The 15,511-nt window shown below is 20.9% G+C and overlaps 1 protein-coding gene across 1 annotated transcript in view; it reads right to left on the bottom strand.

The window, feature by feature from the left end:
- The window catches only part of LOC727302 (prominin-1-A), a 60,519-nt gene extending 45,796 nt beyond the window's left edge, over positions 1 to 14,723 (bottom strand). Inside the window, exons 1-3 of the mRNA XM_026444787.1 lie at positions 14,693 to 14,723; positions 14,471 to 14,611; positions 5,200 to 5,574 (exon numbers count right to left, since the gene is read on the bottom strand). Coding sequence (XP_026300572.1) covers positions 5,200 to 5,574; positions 14,471 to 14,611; positions 14,693 to 14,723 — 547 coding nt within the window. The remainder of the gene's footprint in view (positions 1 to 5,199; positions 5,575 to 14,470; positions 14,612 to 14,692) is intronic.
- Positions 14,724 to 15,511: the final 788 nt, after the last annotated feature.

The following is a 15,511-nucleotide window of genomic DNA, read 5'->3' on the forward strand; positions in this document are numbered from 1 at the left end:
AGCTTATAACATGTTCGAATAGAATTTTGGCAATTATAGATGCTTATTGATTCAGTATTATTTCTGGCTATTTTGAAAAATAATCATGAATACAAATCTTTTCCGATTCGAGATTTTGAAAATGGATCCAATATATTCAATGCTCTCAAATGGCGTTTCAACATTATAAATCTTCAATGTCCCCGCTTTTTTTTTGAGATCTTTTCTTCACTCGACAAATATTATAATATCGATACTAATCTTATACATCTTATTGACTTTCGCTAATTTTATTTAATATTTAAATATTTAATTACTGATAAGTTATGAATCATCTTTTTAATCCTTTAAAAATTCTGAAATCTTGTTTCCAGATATTAGCAATCAAGTATTATCTTTTTTACGATTTTTTTAATATAATATCCTATTTTCGAAATAAGAATCTTTTTTATAATTTCAAAAAATCCCACATTTTTCAATAGTATTTCGTAATAGATGAAAATTGTGCTATATCATTATAAGCTTTTTGATAGTGAATTTCAAAATCAATAATTCTTGTAAATGTTTTGCTTAATTTGGCAACACAACACAATAATACAATAATTGATCTTTTTCTAATATATTTGAAAAATGATGATTCTTTTTTCTTCTTCTTCTTTTTCTTTTTTTTCTGGAATAAAATTACTTCGCAAAATTTGATGCATCCATATCCAAAATAAATTTTTTCATCTTTTGAAGAATAAAAGAGATTGTATCAATTTTATATTTAATTCTTGAAATGCTTTGATAATTGACAATCATTGATCCAATTAAATTGAATTATTTATTTTCAATTAAATAATGTAAAGGTTTTGTATCAATAAATAATTTTTAACAAACTTCTTGTAATATGTACAAAATTCCAAAAAACTTTTTAATTAAGGACATTTTTCGAAGTTTTCTATTTTTGAATGAAGTTTTCATTTTATCTGGATCTTTTTATTCCAGTTTCTGCGATTAATAAATTAGAACAGAATAGAATAAGATATGTCCCAAATATTTTATTTCTTTTATAAAGAAAAGAAATATTTCTTCGAGCTTATAAGTAGGTTTGCTTGACGCAAATAGAAAAATATCTTTTTTAATTTTATCATTTTCTCATTAAATATTTTTCCATAAATAACTACATCATACAAATATATCAGACAGATTTTCCAAATGACATCTGCTAATATCTATTAAATGTTCAAATGCTAGGGGCATTATAAAGCCTGAATGACATATTATTTTAAATTGTCATAATCCAATTCCTTCTTATCTTTCTCCATCGAAATTTGCAAATAATCATTTTGTAGATTAATTGTGGAAAACCAAGTAGAATTAGATAAAGCATCAAAAGTTTCTTTTATCTTGGTAATGGATAGAAATCTTTTTTAGTGATTTCATTTAATTTATATTCGACACAAAATTTTGTGCTGCTGTCCTTTTTTTTAGAGAAAGAAGAATAATCGGAGAAAACCAAGGACTATTTAATTTTTTTATTATTTTCTATTATTCTTGTTTTAACTTTTTTTTTTAACAATTCATCCAGTTCTTGGCGATTAAAAGGAAACCGTCATGATATTTCAATAGGTTTATGTTAATTTTATGCTGAACAATATTTTCTAATTTCTTTGCAAATATATCACAAAACTTAATAAGTAATTTTTTTTCAAAAATTATTCAATTTTTTATTGTTTTATCAATCTCTCTGCATATCGATTATAAAATTCCTGTATGCTCAGAAATTTTTCTTTTTTCTTTTCTTTGTTCTTGATTTCTTTTTTTTCTCTTTTTGTAAAATAATTTTTTTTCCATCGATAAACATATTTCCAATAGATATAAATAGAATCCAATAGATAAATAGAATATTTAATCGACATTTATATTTCTTAAAATTAGTATCTAATAAACAATTTTCTTTCATATTGATTAGTAAAAATTCTTCTTGAAGTTTATTTTTAAATTACAAAATTACGTCTTTCATAATTTCGTAATTTTTCTGCAGAGACTGAGAAAATATTTTCGCTCTCGAACTCGCAGCACCAAAATCCTTTTTTGAAACATTATCCATTTTTAATAGATTTAAACTTAGGCCTGTGTATTCAATAATTATTTTGATTTTCTTATTTTTTCGATAATCAATAGATTTAAAAATAAGTTCATTTTCAATACAATAAAGGCAATAGAAATAAAAATCAATAGAGATTCTCTCTTTATGTTTTCTTCTGGTTTTCTTTCTTTTTCTTTTCTTTATAATAATTTTTTTGGAATATCTTTATTTACATATCTATCATATAGCTTTATTTGTTTTTTCTTTTTATTTTGTTTATAGAAATAAAAATAGATTTTGATTTTGATTGGTTTTTCTCAAACCATTTTCCATCTTTAAAACTCTAGTAAGCAACAGCCCTTAAAGATATCTTTAAGACGAAGAAATTTTTTAATCTATTGATCTAATTATATATAATTATATAATTATATATAATTTAATTATTTTATCATTGAGTATACTATATAATACATTTCATTATTGGTAATCAACTATCTAATGAGGAGTTACCTTGTAATTAATAATATTTTTTTTTATTTTTTTTAGATTAGTACGTTTTTGGTTAATAAAAGTCGACTTATGTGTAAAATAGAATCATTTCTGTTTATTGCAAAATTGATTTTGACAAAACATATGAACGCATTATATTGAAATTGAAGAATATCAATTTAGTTTAGCTTTAAATAGTAAGTATTAAAAATTATTTTTTAATATTTTATTAAGTAAGATTAATTACTAAAACTAATAAGGTTAAGTTTAGAACATATGAAGATCAAGGACATTTATGTTTAGAATTTGATACTCTCTTGATTTATGATATAAAAAATAAATTATTCTTTTTAAAAAAATTAAAATACTCTTTTTCGAAAAACTTCTACATCTATAAAAAAGCATAAATTGTATATCTCTTGAAACTATTTTAATAAATTCTATATTTTAAAATTTTCATAAAATATTTTAATAATTCATTAGTAATTATTTAAAATCAAAGCAGTTGAAAAAATGTTACATAATATTAGATAGAAAATATTTTAAAGAATAATGTTTTTGTTTTTTTGTGAAATTATAATAAATTTTTTTGAGCCAAATTTTTTATTTTTTTCTAATTACCATATTGTTTTTTCATAATATACAAAACTTTAAATCATTGTTATTATTTTTTATATTGTATTTTATTCATATTTATTAATTCATTCATATTATTTAATATTGCGAAATTTATATATAATTTATATTTATATTAAAATATTTTACATTCTAAAAATTACAATAATTTTAACAAATTATGTGTATAGCCAAAAATTTTTATATAATATTTCATAGAATTAACAATATTTTAAACGATTAGAGATAAAAGATAATATTATAAAAATAATGTTAAAAATTAAACATATTCAGTGAAATATATTTGAATATAATTTTATAATTTTATGCATTGATACATTTGCAAAGAATACTTTTAACCATAATAACATTTAAATCAATAAATTAGAGCAAAAGTATATTAATGCTTCTTTGTAAAAATTAAAAAATTGTATCGATTAATTCTGTCAAAATTATTATTTAAAATTAATAATTTCATTTAAAAAAAATACAATATTTCAAATTGCACTTTTCAAAATCATCAGTGCAGAAAAATGTATAAAATTATATGCAGATTATGCTTCATTGAATTCCGTTTAATTATAATTTATAATATTTTTTTCTATTTTTAATCATTTAAAAACTATAAATTGTTCGAGTTCTGGACTACTGTATATTAGATTGTTTCGGAAAATTCACACCGATTTATAGTAGATTATATTATGACTTTTTACTAACAACTAATCGATAGATTTAGATAGACTTAAATAATTTATAATTTAAATATTGCTCTGAATCATTAAGGATAGAACAAATTGAAGGTAGAGATTCAGAAAAAATTGATTAATAGGAAGAATATTTTGTTTCAAAATACCAAATATGTCATTTATTATTGAAGTTTGATTGGAATATATCTCATCCGCCATATTCATATTGCATTATCTGATTTTCATATATTTAGAGTTTTGAAGAAAAATGTATAATCAAATGATGTAACAAACAACTTCGAGAAAAATCCAAAATTCACAATAATAGTAGTAGGTTATAATGATATCTCCTATCTCTCTTCATTGGCAAACTATGAGGTTTCGAAGAAAAAGCTTCATTGAAAATTGGAAACATTCATAGAAATATTAATTGATACCGAATGGAGCATTTTCAATAAATTTATTTACAAGAAAGAAAATAAATATTTTTGTTATTTTATTTTCACATTCGATCATTATTCATACTTTTTACAAACATCTTATAATAAAAATTTCAATTTTTTTGATCGACATAAAATATTAATTTAAAAAATTTCATCGAGGAACATGAGAATTTCTGAAAAAATGGAAAATTTAAATTGTATCAAAGATAGAGGAAAATTAAAACAAAAAAATGTATTTTAATTATGAAATAAATATATATTATATATAAAAATATTTTGTTTGAATTTTCTTTAGAAATCAGTATGAACTACTTTTCGAACGATCCAATATTATAGTTATTTATTGAATATGCACATACATTTATAAATTGATAAAGATCATAATTTAATCATAATTTTTATAAATCATGCAATACTTATTATTGTGAATTCATTGAATTCATTGAAATTAACGAAATTAATTTTAAAATTATATGAAATAGTCATTACATATGATTATAGAATATGATATTAGAAATATCAAAATATTAAAATAATTAATATTTCAAAAATAAAAAATTATTTATTATATATATTACTTAAAAAATTACAATTAAAATTTTTTATACAATTAAATCAATTTTATAACAGTATCCAGTAAAATCATACGAAATTGCATTTTTTTTTAAATTACCAAGAGAATTTTTAAATAATTGAGCAAAATAATTGAAAATTTTTCTTATGAGTGATTAATCTCTATAATTACTTAACGAATTTATTACAACATTTTATCTTTTTAAATCATAATACAAATAAATACTTTATAAAAGAAAATAAAGATGTAACATAAAAGAAGAAAATATTAAATCTAATATAGTATAAAATATATAGTAAAAATATAATATAGTATATAGGATAATATAGTAAAAATACCTACCAATAGGTATATCATAAGGTTGAATAAATGATAAAAATTTCCGTAGAAAGTCAAAAACAAATATTCCCTTTTCCAGATGTAAATTTGCCATTTTATACTGTTTCTCTAAATTTGTGCTAGGAAATTTAAGATTTGGCCAATTATTCCAATCTGTAGATGTCTTGAAATGTGAAACATTTGTGTCACTTGTAGTTTCATTAATAAGAATATCGACTACCATTTCATTTTCATCGTGTTGTCTTTCACTTGATGCATGAAAAATAATAATGCTATCCGTAGATGAGCAATTATTATTATTGTAATACGGTTCTGCTTTACCAATTCCTTTAAAATAATCCAAAGTCGAGATAAATAACACAAACACTAGAAATATTCCTGAAAAATTTTAAAAAGTTGATTTATTGGTAATCAAAGAAAACATATAATTTAATTATGGATTTTTATGTACAATATAAAGACATATGTATAATTAATATATAATTAATATATTAAAATAGGCACAAAAAATATATAATCATATTTATATACAAAAAATTTATATAAGATATAAAATATAATATGAAATATAAAAATATAATATATTAATATATTAATACATAATATTAGATATTAAGAAAAATTATTAATGATATTAATTATTGAATATAGAAGAAGGTACAATCGAATGAATTGATAATGATTTTACATACAAAAAATAAGAAAATTGAAAATACAGAATAATATATTTCATTTTATTATATTCTTAAGTATGATTTGTAAGGTGCAGAGGAAATTCAAAAACGTTTATTAAGATCGAGTGATATTTATGTTTATTAAGGATTTTGTGTTTTATTTTAAATTTTTTTTACAAATAATATAATTTTCTTTATACATTCTCTGTCTATTTATATATATATTTATATATATATATATATATATATATATATATATATATATTCTTTAACTTTCTCTTTTGAAAAATTGTCGCAAATTTTAATCTTTTATTTATTTATTTATTAAGTTTATTTATTAGTTTATTTATTTATTTATTAATTCTTTTATTTATTAAGCAATTTATAGAAATATGAAATACATGCTAAAATATATTGCAATATATTACATATGCAATATACTGACATAGTGTTAGAACATCGCTATATTTTTAGCATTAGCTATTTTCAGGCTAATATGATAACAATAGAAATATTATTATATTGTAACAATAATTAAACGACATAAAAATATTCATAATAATATTAAATCGGTTTTTTAAATTTGCGTTTAAAAATAAATTGAACTTTTATTAATGATATACTGTCTTTACATTTTTTATAGTTTTTCGTAATTTAAAATTCTCTATCTTTTAATATTAATAGTAACTTAAATTTTTAGATTTAAGTTTAATTTATTGTATAATACAATTAATACAATATACAATATAATATAATACAATATAATACAATTTATTGTATAAATAAATTAATAATATTAATTTATACGCAAATAAGTAATCTAATTTATGTTCTATTTTGTATTGTCTATATATATATATTGTCTTATAATTTTATAATGATTTTATATATATTTATTATAAATATTCACTGTTAAAAATATTTTGTTTATTTCAAAATTATTCTAGAACCTTAAATTGTAATATGTTGTAATATATGAATAGCAAATTACAGTTAATTAGTTTATTTCTAGAAGTTAAATTATTAATTAATATGATAAACGTTTTTTAAAGAAAATTTTATTTGGAAATTTATTTCTTCTGTTAAATAATTTTAAATAATTTAAATAATTAATTTTTTTTAAATAATTTAAATATATTAATTTCGAATATAAAATATGTTTTTTTCAAATCAATAACAAAATTTAAAAAAATTTTTTTAAGAAAAAATTTTGTGTTAAGCCTAGTACTAAATCATATATTACATTTGTTATTATTAGAATAATTTTTTGCTATTATAGTATATATATTATAGTATATATATATATATATATATATATATATATATATATATATTTGATAATTTCTGTTTATTAATTTCTAAGAGAATAAATTTCGGATTTCATTAATTTAATAATTTATTGATCATAATTTATTAACATTAATAGATTCATTATTTTATCATTAATATAATGTTTATGTTTATTATTTATGTTTGTTCCATAGTACAAAATTCAATATCAAATGTTTTTACCAAATAATTTATATTATCTATTATTCCTCTATATTCAGGAATTGAAATATTTATATTGAAATATAGATAGATATTCGTCCAATTGTATCAAGAATTTTTAATAAAATTTTTTAATTTTTATGTTTATTGTATAATAACTAATTGATTACAAAATTTTATCGTTTATATTATATTATTTTATTAATATTTACAAATATTATTTTAGATTGAAATTTTCAACAAGATTGAAATGAAACATATTTAAAATACGTTTTCAATTATATTGAAGTATTTTATTTTTAGACAAAGTATTTTAAATAAAATTTACAAAAAAATGCATTAATGAATATTGTGTAATTTTCTTTTTCATATATTTACGTTATTGTACAAGATGCTATTATATATCATGATCGCATATAAGTAATAATTTTTTCGATATTTCACAATTTAGAATTTCCAATTTGAAATATTTTGTTTGTAGTTTTTTTATCGTATTGTGTTTAGCTATTTCTTTACCATCTTAATGTTTCTTGAATTATGATATTCATTAATTATTCTTTTATGATATATTCTATGATGTTCAAATTATTCTAATCATCTTTCATTGTAATTCATTCAATGTAATTATCGCATATGTAGAATGATCTTTCGATTCAACTAAATGTTCATAACAAGTGGATATACTTTCTCGCAACGATAAATAATAATACAATAATACAATAAACTTATCTATAGACATGAGTTTTTCACAGTGCATAAAAACATGATACGTAGTTACAAACAAAATTATCTATTGTTCATATCGATTAGAATTATGATATAATTAATTAGATAAATAAATAATCTGCTTTTTTCCTTATTTTTTGGTAATTATTGGTAAGAACTCATGCTCTTAGAAATTTTTTTCATACAATTCAATTGAAAGAATTTCGATAAAGAATTCCGATAATAGTCAAAATGATAATTTGTAATATCTAAATTGAAAAAAGTTTCTTGAATTACTAGAATAATGTTTCAACCATATCTGAAACATATTACTTTTGAGATCACGTTGTATTCTAGCCAAATTGAAATATCTTAAAAAATATAAAAGTTCACATATCATTTAAGTATTTCTTCAAAAATAGCTCGTTCTCCTCGAGTAATATTATCTTAAATTCTTTATTTAGACTTAATGAAAAATCGATATCCAATGACAATGGGGAAAGATTTCCATGATTTCCAAAAAAACTTTTTCCGAATAAACAGATCATAAATTAAAAGATAAATTTTGTAATAAATGCTTTCGAAAAATTATTTATACATTAAAAAGATTTAACGATCGTTCTTGAACATCGATTGAATCGGCTTATACTTAATTTATTTCATGATGACTGTTTTCGAACCACATCATTAATCATAATAATTCTATCGTTAAATTTTTTAATTTTGACGCATATGATTAAATATTTTTTTCTTTTTTGTAAAAATTAAATTCCATTTTGTGCTTTTCATTAAACAAAGATAAAAATATTAATTTTAATGTATAAAAATCTTCAATATTTCTATTTTTCAATTTTGTTTTAAGAACAGCGCTTAAGAAACATGGCTGTTCTATTAAAAATATATTAATGCTAATCTTAACATTAGTTTAGAAAATTCTAAAGCAATCTGTCAATTTCAATAATTTTCTTTTAAATTTATCGACCACAGATAAATACATTTAATATTATTAATAAAATTCCATTATTTACGTTATTATTAGTTAAAATTAGGTATCAGTTTTAATAATATAAATTTATCACGTCGGCTTTAATTTTTTTGTATTTCCTCATTACTATATTAAAATTAATTTGTCGTGGTTCGATAAATTTTTCTCCATGTGGTATGTTATAATCAGAAGAAAGTATTTGTTTATTTATTATTATTTATTATTTGTTTATCTGATTTTATAAGATTATAATTTAATCAAAAATAAATTTCAAAGATATGGAAATTAATTTATGTTTAGGTAAAAAGTAACGGTGTACATTTTCATCTTTTCAATATGCACGATTGCATAATTTTGATAGATATTTTTTTTTTTTACATCTTTTTTTGTAATATCTCACTTTTAAAATCTCTGAAGATCGGAAGAGGAAAAACAATAGAATATATAAAAAATATATAATGAAAAATATAACGATAATTTAGGAATAATTATAATTAGAAAATAATATAAATAGAGAATGAAAGTCATATGCATATATATATATGTTATATAGTATTTGAAATTTTCTTCTATGAGAAAAATTATTTTAATTACATAAAAAAAAGTTTATTCTAATTATTACTTAAAACTTTTTTATTCTAAATAATATTATTTTCTTGTTTTCATTTCAAATTAAATATAACAAAAATCATCATATGTTAAATCATTAAATTTTTGCATTTTCTTCTTTCTTGAGCTTATAGTTTAAAATGAAGATTTCAATTTATAATTTATTTATAATTATAGTATATTTAACTTATTTTACTTGTCTCTTCAATATCAATTTTTCTTCAACGCAAATAATCTTCGCAAACACTTTTGATCTGTACAAAATTAAGAACTAGATAAATAATTCTCGAAATTTTATTATAAATGTATATATTTGTTATTATCGTACGCAAGATTGACTTATTCTGAGAATACCAATGAAAATGACTTGTTCGATATATATATATATATATATATATATATATATATATATGTGTGTGTGTGTGTGTGTGTTTTTCTTGAAATTTTATATATATTTTTGTTAAATAAAGTATATTTCGTTAATAAAGTTCACTTCGTATTACAGTAATTTAGTTTGAGCGTTGATTTCAATTTTAAATAGTTTTAAATTCAATAATAATTTCATTACATTCATATTTCCGTCTAAAAAAAGAGATTTGTATATATATTCTTATTCAGATAGCAAATATTCATCCTAGAAAAGAAATATGCCAATATTCTTGAGCAAAGCGCTAGTACTGAATATTTTATTCTTTTCTAATATTCATTAAATTTATTCTTGTCTTTCATTCGAATCTTACGTCTTTTCTTTTTAACATTTTTTGAAATAGATTTTTTTCAAATATCATTAAAATCCATTTTCAGGATTGTATACCTCCAATTCACCAAAGAAATATTATTGTTCCTTCTAAAATAAATCCAATTCCAATAAATTCTCTTCGACATGGAATAGCATTCATTGCTTTTGATCCGCTATTAAACCATGTGTTATAAAGATGAATTCTATTGCGGAAATACAATTTCTTCGAATCCAAGTTTGAGAGAAAAAATTTGTAAAAAAATTTGACTTCCTTATTGTTTTTTCCGCTATCGAAAAGAAACTATCGCTAAAATAGAAAAAAAAATTTATTTTCATTTATGTTTTGTTTTTTTGTGATGAAACATTCTCTTTTTGGAATTATTTAATGAATCCAACTTCTTTTTATTTTATTTCCACATATTTCATCAATCGATTTATATACAAAACTTTCATCTGACATAATTATCACAACCATATTTTTTCTCTTAAATTCATTATCATGGATATAACTATTATTAATTTTCATTTTTGTTGAAAAAATTTTTAATCTTTATCTTTTAATTGATGAATCTTTTTTAATCTTTTTTTTATATTTCTTTAATATGTATCTTGTATTATCTTTTTTTTAATAGGGGAGAAAGATACCACAATTATATATGAATATTATATGAACAGCTTATATGATTATAGAAAATTACTGGCGATATTTATGTCTCGTGCCGTGAAGTACGATAACCCAAAAGAAATCCATTCATCCTAATCACGTTTATTTTCTACAACAAACATTGATAAATATTGAAGCAATGTTTTGATCAGACATTCTATTAATTTATCTAATTAAGGATATAGAGTATTCTCGTCTTCTTAATTTTAAATAATTGCATTAAAAAATTTTCTTGATAAACATTTGACTCGAAAATTTATCTTTGATTGGAATTTCTAGAGGTTCTATGATGCCTTATAATAAAGAAATGTTAAAGAAAAACTTTTGCGATTGTGATTTAGCATCAATATTAATTGCAAATCATTTTATAATCGATACTTTATAAAATAAGCACATATTCTTCATTCAAGATTTCAAAAGTAGTTATATTATTTTTTTAAATGATATTTCAACATTATAAATCTTTAAAATCTCTTTTTTGAGATCTTTTCTTTGTCCAAGTATTGTCTTTTAAGGGATCTTTTCTTTGTCAAATATTACAACCTCGATACCAATCTTCTAGATCTCAACAAAAGGATCCAATAAAATTGTTAACATGTTTCCAACATTTTCCAATAGTATTTTATAAATAAGATATCTTTCCAGTTTTGTATTTTCTTCTTTCTTTTTAAAGATGTATCCAATTTTTTTATCTTGCAACTAAACCAGCTTTCAATCTTTTAAATTTAGAATTTCGCTTCGTCTGCAAGGAAATTTCATTTCTCTTTTTCTCTTGTATCCATTTTTTTTTCTTCCTAATGTAAACAATTATTGCAACTTATTTTACAAGATCTTTCTTCTTTTTGAATATCAGTATGTATTTTTCTTTGTCGATATCGAATTTCAAAATCATGTTGTAGGTGCTTTATTCATTTATTTATTCCATCCGATTCTTAAAGGATATCAATTACCATAACATGATGTAAACTATCTTTAACAGGAATTTCTGCTCGTAAAGATAATGATGAAAATATTCTATCGATGTAATCATTGTTAACAATTCTTTACGAATTACGCAGTAATTAATCTCTGCCTTTCCCAAAATTTTCGAGAAGATAATTTTTTTTTGTTCTTCTTAATCCTAAGATAAAACTTTTCCTTGAAAGATATCGGAATTGATTATTTTTAAATAGCTTTAATTTTGTTCAAATCTTCATTTTTATGACAATATGTTTCAAATATTATTTTTTTTTGCAAGAAAATTACATTTTCTTAGGATTATGATTAAATTAGCTTAATTTAGGCAGGAAAATATTTTCTTCAAGTTTATTATTTTTTCTTCAAATATTTTCTTTTTTAAAAATTATTATATTGTTTATATATACCAGGCAGATTTTTCAAATAAATAATCTACTACTAGTATCTATTCAAATCTAACAATAGTTGCAGAATCTAAATAGTATTGAACTAATCCATAATTCATATAAAAATTCCCACAAAAAATTTTCTCTTTATCTTTTTGATAACTTCATTAAGATCTTTATAATAACTATTTTGGAAATTAACAGTAAAAAAAAAATAAGCAAAATTGGATAAAAGAACAAGAGTTTTCTCTCAGGATTTTTTCTCAGGATAATGGGTCTTTTTTAGTAATTTTATTTAGTTACTTGTAGTTAAGTTATTTATATAAAATATTATATTACTGTTCTTCTTTTTAATAAGCACAAAAATGAGGAAAGGATTTTCTATTATTCTTTATAATATTTTCTTTATAATATTAATTAATATTTTCTTTGTTTTTAAGTTTATCTATTTTTTTTTTTTGCGACAAATAAATGGTAGTTTTATTTAATAAATTGGTATCTTTCTAAATTATAATTTTATGTCGTATGACATTATATTTTCCAATTATTTCTAGATACTTTATGAATATATATTAGAACTCAATAAATAAAATTGAAAATTCAAAATTGATTTTTTTATCGATTTTTCTACACAACAATTACAAAATTCCTGTGATTTTTCTTTTCCTGAAAATGAATTTTTCTTTTACTTTTGTCTTTTATTTTCTTTTCTTCGTTCTTGAATATTTTTTTTTCTTTTCTTCTTTCTTGAAAGTAATTTTTTTTTCATTGGTAAATATTTTTTTAATTGAAATTTAGTCTATATTTATGCTTTTCAAAGAAATTAATATCTAAAAAATAATCTTCATTCATGTCAACTTCATTCATAATAAAAAATCTTTATTCTTGAAGTTTATTTTTTTTTAACAAAAATTTACGTCAATTACTATTACGTAATTTCTTCCAGAGATCGAGAAGACATTTTAATCCACGCTAAAATCTATCTTGAAAGTATGATCTGTTCTCAAAAGTTGAAATCATATCAATAATTTTAATTTTCCTATCGTTGACAGTTCTCTCGAAAATTAATCTTGATTATCTCATTCCAAGTATTTACCTGCGCAACTATTCTAAGCGAAATATTTTGTAGAAAGAAAATTTTCGTCAAAATGTGAAAATTTCGTCATATATCCAATATAATATACTTAATACTAGATAACGCAAACAAAGGAAGAATCGGAAATAAAATATTAACAGGAATTCATTTGGAGTCATCAACTGCGTACATTTTATTATTTAGATTAATATTTGAATGATTATTTAAAAAGATAATCATCTATTTCTTTACTTTCTTTATTTTGTTTTATAATTCTAAAATTACTATTAATTGAAAATAGTAAGTTTTTGAAAATTGTTTTTCAAGATAATTCGTCTATTAATTAATACTCATTTTTCGATTAATAACAATTTTTTTTATAGGATTCATTATTGTTTCTTTTTTTATTTTGTAATCACAAACTTGTAATTTTGGAAATGCCGTTACTCTGCAAACTGATTCTCGATGGAGCTTTGGAAATTCATAATCAATCCAAAAGAAAAAGAGTTTCTTTCCATGAAAACTCATGTTTGAAATCGTTTTTTTTCTTTTTAGAAAGTCTTCCAGAATTCTACTTCTGACTGCAAATGTGCTCGCCGAAATGTTTGTTTCTCGGTTTCTTCATTTTATTTTATTTCTATGCATTATAATAGCTTTACATACACTTTATTTCTTAATTTAATGCTAGTATTATATAAAATTATGTTATATTGTGTCTCAAAATTAACACAAGATTTGAATTAAATATAAAAGAGAGTTTTTAATCTTTAGATATTTATTTTTTAAGTGAATCACATAGGATAGGCTTATTTATGGAATAACACATCGGGCAAATGGTCTCCACGGCTTTGCTGGCACATACGCACTTTTTCGTCGAAATTTTTTATGACTTTTCTACATAATTGTGGCTGAATTTCATTGATGCAGGGTTTAATTTCCTCTTGTAATGCACGTGGGATTGTTGACATAGACCTTTGACTTCAAATAACCCCATAAGAAGAAATCTAATGGTCTTAAATCACATAATCTAGGGAGCCAATTCTGATCACCGAAAGGAGAGAGTACACGACTAGGAAATATCTCATGCAGTAATTGAATTGTTTCATTGGCTGTATGGCATGTAGCATTGTCTTATTGAAACCATATATTGGCCATATTAATATCCAATTTCGGCAGAAAGAACTGTGTTATCATGTCACGATATCGAGCACCATTAACAGTTGCTGCTTGACCAGCCTTCATTTCATCCAAACTTTCATTATTTTTAAAATATTGTTCAATAATGAAGACACATTGTTATATCACGTATAACACTCCATTTTTATTAACCCTAAATTCTGTCTAAAACTGTTCTTTTTTTAGGGTTGCCAACAACTTAATGCAAAAATGGCGGCAAATTCAAATCTTGCATTAATTTTGGGATACCCTTTATACAGAGTACATCTACATTATTATATGTTTCAACTTTTAGTCAATAATAATCGATATTGTCATTTTCTGTGCTTTCAGTCCATGTTTTATAGATATTAACGTTTATAACAATGTAATATGTTAAAAAACGTTAATTATTTTAAAATGAGAAATAAGAAAAATATTTTATTAAGAATAATAAAATTAGTAATTTTTTTGAATTTTATTTTTTTATGTGAAGTATCTAATATCTGAGTAACAATTTAACAATATAAAGTAATAATACAAAATTTCATAAAATTAAATGGAATAATGTATTATTTAATTTTTATTTATTTAATTTTTAAATTGAAACATTTCGAAAATTTCAAAATCATTTTTGTTCTTTTTTAAATAGTTATACATTCTTTCATATGCAATTGAAGCAACTTTTATTCTCTATTTTACTAAATAAGTACTGTAAGATATTTATTCCCAAATATCCGAAATGATAAAACCGCGAATTCATATTTGGCCATTTAAATTGAACGAAAAGGAAAAAACATATGTTTTTAACATATATTATATGACTTTGTATGATTTATCATAAAATATGTGAAACTATATTATAAATAAAACTA

This window comes from Apis mellifera, linkage group LG13 (genome assembly GCF_003254395.2).
Source record: "Apis mellifera strain DH4 linkage group LG13, Amel_HAv3.1, whole genome shotgun sequence".
NCBI lineage: Eukaryota > Metazoa > Arthropoda > Insecta > Hymenoptera > Apidae > Apis > Apis mellifera.